The 4,551-nt window shown below is 63.7% G+C and overlaps 1 protein-coding gene across 1 annotated transcript; it reads left to right on the forward strand.

Annotated features, from left to right (window-relative positions):
* Positions 1-501: 501 nt before the first annotated feature.
* EMIHUDRAFT_250407 (hypothetical protein) lies at positions 502-3,289 on the forward strand (the record flags this gene model as incomplete). Its single annotated transcript, XM_005757271.1, has 5 exons — positions 502-555; positions 626-1,138; positions 1,285-1,476; positions 1,557-1,603; positions 1,777-3,289. 5 exons carry the CDS (start codon positions 502-504, stop codon positions 3,287-3,289), a joined length of 2,319 nt encoding a protein of 772 aa, XP_005757328.1.
* Between the last annotated feature and the right edge of the window lie 1,262 nt (positions 3,290-4,551).

A 4,551-nucleotide genomic window follows, 5' to 3' on the forward strand; every position in this document is an offset into this window, starting at 1 on the left:
GCCCGTGGGGACCCCCACAATTCCCTTCCACCCTCGGAGGGGGCCCGACGGAGGCGTACCCCGTGGGCCCCGCTCTTTCCCTCGCATAGCGGCCACTCTTCGGATCGCTGGTCGAGCGACCCGGGGGATGCCCCGCGCGCCTGACCCAGGCGCGAAAACGAATCTGCGAGGCGTGGCCGCTCATGCGGCCCGATGGGGAGGAACGGGGCGAGCCCCCTCCAACCCACCCGCGCTAGGTCTCGGGGGACGAAGGGGTCACACCCGACGACCTCGGGAACTAGCCGGGGCAGTCGGAGAAGTGGCAACTCCGTGCACTGACGGTCGGCCGCCAGAAAACACGCCTCCGTGGCTCGGGTTACACCAATCCTCGCTACCCAACGCGGCCAAAGGATATCCACCTCGAGAACCTCGAGAGAGAACGAAGGCACCAAGCCCTTTCTGTTTTTTCAAAAAGCGGCGGTTTTGGCCAGAGTCTCCGACGGGGGAACATCTAGACTGGCCATGCTCAAGGCTGCCTCGCTTCTGTTCGTCGCTCTGTCGGCGTCTGCCCTGCCGGTGCGTCGCTCCGCCCAGCCGCAGTTACTCACATGCAGGCTGAGCCTACACGCATCACACGAGTGCGCAGGCCAACACCGTCAACGACATCAACCCAACCGCTCGCAACACCACCTTTGCGCCCAAGCCCAACCCTCCCGTGCCCGACCCGGTGAATGATCCCGCCTGGCTGATCGCCACCTCCGGCTTCTGCTCGAACCTCAACGTCGTGATGAAGGAGCGCGACGTCGAGGCGAGCGAGACGGAGGGCGATACCGCGGCCCACTTCATCGCCGGCATCGAGTTCAACTACTACCCGCAGACGGCGGTCAAATTCACCGATTTCCCTCACCACCTCGCGAAGACCATCGAGGGCGACGCGGCAGAGGCGGACGCGCTGGTCTCAAGCGCGTGGGATCACAAGAACATCGCGCTGCTCGAGCCCACGTCCTCGTGCGGCGCTGACAAAGACCAGGCTTGGGGCATCTCGGTCTTCAAGGTGGAGGAGCACCGCCCTTGCGCGGACGGCGAGACTGCGTGGGAGGGCCACCCCTGCGTCCACTACTCCGGCTACGTGTCGGCGGCTACGTCCAACTTTGTCAAGGTGAATGAGGGGCGATTCGTCTGCCAGCTGTTCGTCGACTCTAACGCTTGGTGCGAAGACGCCCTCAGCCTCGCCAATAGATTTAAGAGAGAGGGAGTATACTGGGGAGTGTGGAGTTCCCATTGTTAGGTAAGATGGCTGTGTAGGAGAGCTTAGCACGGTTCGTCTGCCAGCTGTTTGTCGACTCAGATGAGAACTGTGCCGCGGAGTTGCAATGCCTCGCCGTACCCGTCGCGCTGCCCCACACGGGGCTGTGCTGCCAGGCGGAAGCAGTCGCCATCACTGCACTTGCGGACCTGTCGTCGTGGACGCGTCCGCAAGTCGGAAAAAACTTGCGGGTGCGGTATGTCTCGGGGACCGAGAGAGCGATGTGCTTGTGTCCGCCTTGTGTTTGTTTTTTCCTACCATCGATGGCTAGCTCAAAAAAACTTACTCGCCGGAAAAACGAATACTTTTGTCCACAATGTGGAGGGGCCCGCCGCAAACTGCCAAACTTGTCACCACCGGGTCGGCCCGGCCGTGCTCACGCCCTCCCCTCTCATGACACCTTGCACACTATTCATACCCTTTGCGGCGCTCCTTCGTCCGCCGACGCAACGCTGGTCGCCGGCCTTGTCTGCAGCGATCTCCGCCTCGAGAGGCGCCGAGCAGCTCTCAGCCATGCAGCTGACCGCCGAGAGTGAGAAGAAGCGGAAGCAAAAGGGCGAGAGCCAGGTGGAGAGGCGGCAATACAACAGCGTGCTCGGGGAGCTGGAGTCGTCCAAGCTGTATGGTCAGACGCCCAAGATGTTTGAGCTCGACCAGCTCGCAAACATGCTGCGGAAGGGACGGCTCAACCTGTTCCCAAAGTACCAACGCGACTATGTGTGGAAGCCGGAGCGGGCCAGCCGGCTCGTGGTGACCGTGCTGTGCAACCGCATCGTGCCGGGCGTGGTGCTGCACGAGAAGGAGAAGGGGGTTTACGATGTGGTCGACGGCAAGCAGCGGCTCACCTCGCTACTCTGCTTCTACATGGCAAGCGAGGACCGTAGCTTCCTCGCGACGCTCATGCGGCAGCCGCCCGTCTTCGAGAGGCTCTCGAAGCTCGATGAGAATTACGAGGACCTCAACGGCCTCTCGTACTCTCACCTCTCGCGCGAGCGTCAGTTTGCGCTGCAGTCCTTCACCGTTTCCTGCACCATCATCCCGCACGACACGCCGCGCCAGGAGGTGTTTGCAGCCTATGAGGACATCAACTCGGGGGGCGAGGACCTCAAGGCGCAGCAGCTTCGTCGCGCCGCCTACTTTGGTGCCTACATCGAGCTGCTTGACAAGCTGGCCACGAACCTCGATTTCCAGTATGTGCGGGACCCGCGAGCGGCGCGCGCTGGCACGTACACCCTCGACCCAAAGGAGTCGGACCGTGAGATGATCCTGCGCGCCTTCGCCTTCAACCGTGGCTGGCAAGGCTACATTCGGCCTGTGAAGACCTTCCTCAACCTCGAGCTCGAGAGCTTTGAGGAGCTCGACGAGGCGCGCAAGCCGGTGACCCTCCGTGAGCTGGAGGAGGAGTTCTGTTGGGTCCTCAAGACGGCGCGGCAAGTCTGGGGTCCGGAGGACGCGTTTGCCCGCAAGTGGGAGCCCTCCCGTTCTTGCGACGAATGGGTCTGGTCCAACTCGGTCAGCCTTCAGCTGTGGGACGTCATGTACTCTGTACTCGCGGAGCTGAGGCTCGAGAACTTCTCGACGCTCTCCTTCACGCAGAGTGCGGGCGGCATCGTCAATGCCTTCAAGCGCCTGTTTGAGCGCGACCTGCTCGATATGGGCGGGCAGGTGACTGTCGCCAAGTTCGCTGCGCGGCGCGACCTCGTCAAGGCGACACTGAAATCGCAGCTGCCGCAGCCACTCTCGAGCAGCCGCAGCTTCGCCAACCCCGAGGCGCTGCGCCTCCGCTGCTTCTCGGCCCAGCTCGGCGCGTGCGCCATCTGCGGTCAGCCGCTGGACCCTTCGCGGCTGCACGACGGCACGTACGCGCACCTCGATCATCGGGTGGCATGGGCGAGGGGTGGGCGCACAACGGCGGAGAACGCGCAGCTGGTACACGCCGGCTGCAATCTGAGCAAGGGCGCGGGGGGGGGCTCAGGCTCAGCGTGCCCGCGTGGCGAGGGTTGAGAAGCGGATCTTGCTCGAAGTAGTCAAGAGAGCTCAAAAGTTGTGAAATGTATTGTTTGATGCACGGACGAAATGAACCACACATAAACTAAACAGGGGTCCCGTACCATGCGGAATCGACCCTAGCGCCCAGACAGGCGGGCGCCGATGCGGTGGGAGGGGAGGGAGGCTCTCCCAACGCTTTCTTCTTTTCATCGCGCGTTATCCCGTCTCAACTCTCTCGGTTGGAAGGCCGTCCAAATCTTCATTCAAATCTCGAGCGAATCTTATCTCGAGCGAACTATATAGCGGTACGTGCACACGTGCACACAGTCCTAGCTGTGAGCCGTACGTCCGTACGTGACACACCGCACACGTACACGGCACCAGAGAAGCATGCTGCATGGGATGAGGGGCGAGAGACTAACATGATAGCTCACCACGGGACGGCCCCGAGCGCGAGCCCTCTACAGCAAGGCAAGAGAACAGACTCGCGCCGTCGCCATCGGAGACACCTCCCCCCATGCGTTTGTGGCCGGGTCGAATATCTCCACCGTGTTGCGGATCACGCCCTCGTCCTCCTCGTCCTCGTTCTTGCCGCCCACGGCGTACAGCTTGCCGTCGAGCACCGCCACGCCGACAGCAGCCCGCGACACCGCCATCGGCGCCATCTCCTCCCACGCATTCGCCGCCGCATCGTGCCGCTCGACCGAGCTGAGGGTGTCGTCGTCGTTCAAGCCTCCCACGGCGTACAGTTGAGCACCGCCACTGTGAGCTCGTCCCGAGCCGTTGCCATCGGCGCCACCGCCTCCCAGGCGTTCGTCGCCGGGTCGTACCGCTCCACCGAGCTGAGGGCGCCGCCGCCACACCCGCCAACAGCGTACAGCTTGCCGTCCAGCACCGCCACGGCGTGATAAAACCGCGCCTTTGCCATCGGCGCCACCGCCTCCCACACGTTCGTCGCCGCGTCGTACCGCTCGACCGAGCTGAGCACGTTGTAGCCGTCATCCTGCCCGCCCACCGCGTACAGCTCACCGTCGAGCACCGCCACGCCGAAAGCTACCCGCCGCACCGCCATCGGCGCCACCGCCTCCCACGCATTGGCAGCCGGGTCGTACCGCTCGACCGAGCTGAGGCGATTGCGGCCGTCATCCTGCCCGCCCACCGCGTACAGCTTGCCGTCGAGCACCGCCACGGCGTGATCACACCGCGCCGCCGCCATCGGCGCCACCGCCTCCCACGCATTGGCAGCCGGATCGTAACGCTCCGCCGAGATGAGGCGC

This window comes from Emiliania huxleyi (assembly GCF_000372725.1).
Source record: "Emiliania huxleyi CCMP1516 unplaced genomic scaffold EMIHUscaffold_918, whole genome shotgun sequence".
Lineage (NCBI taxonomy): Eukaryota > Haptophyta > Isochrysidales > Noelaerhabdaceae > Emiliania > Emiliania huxleyi.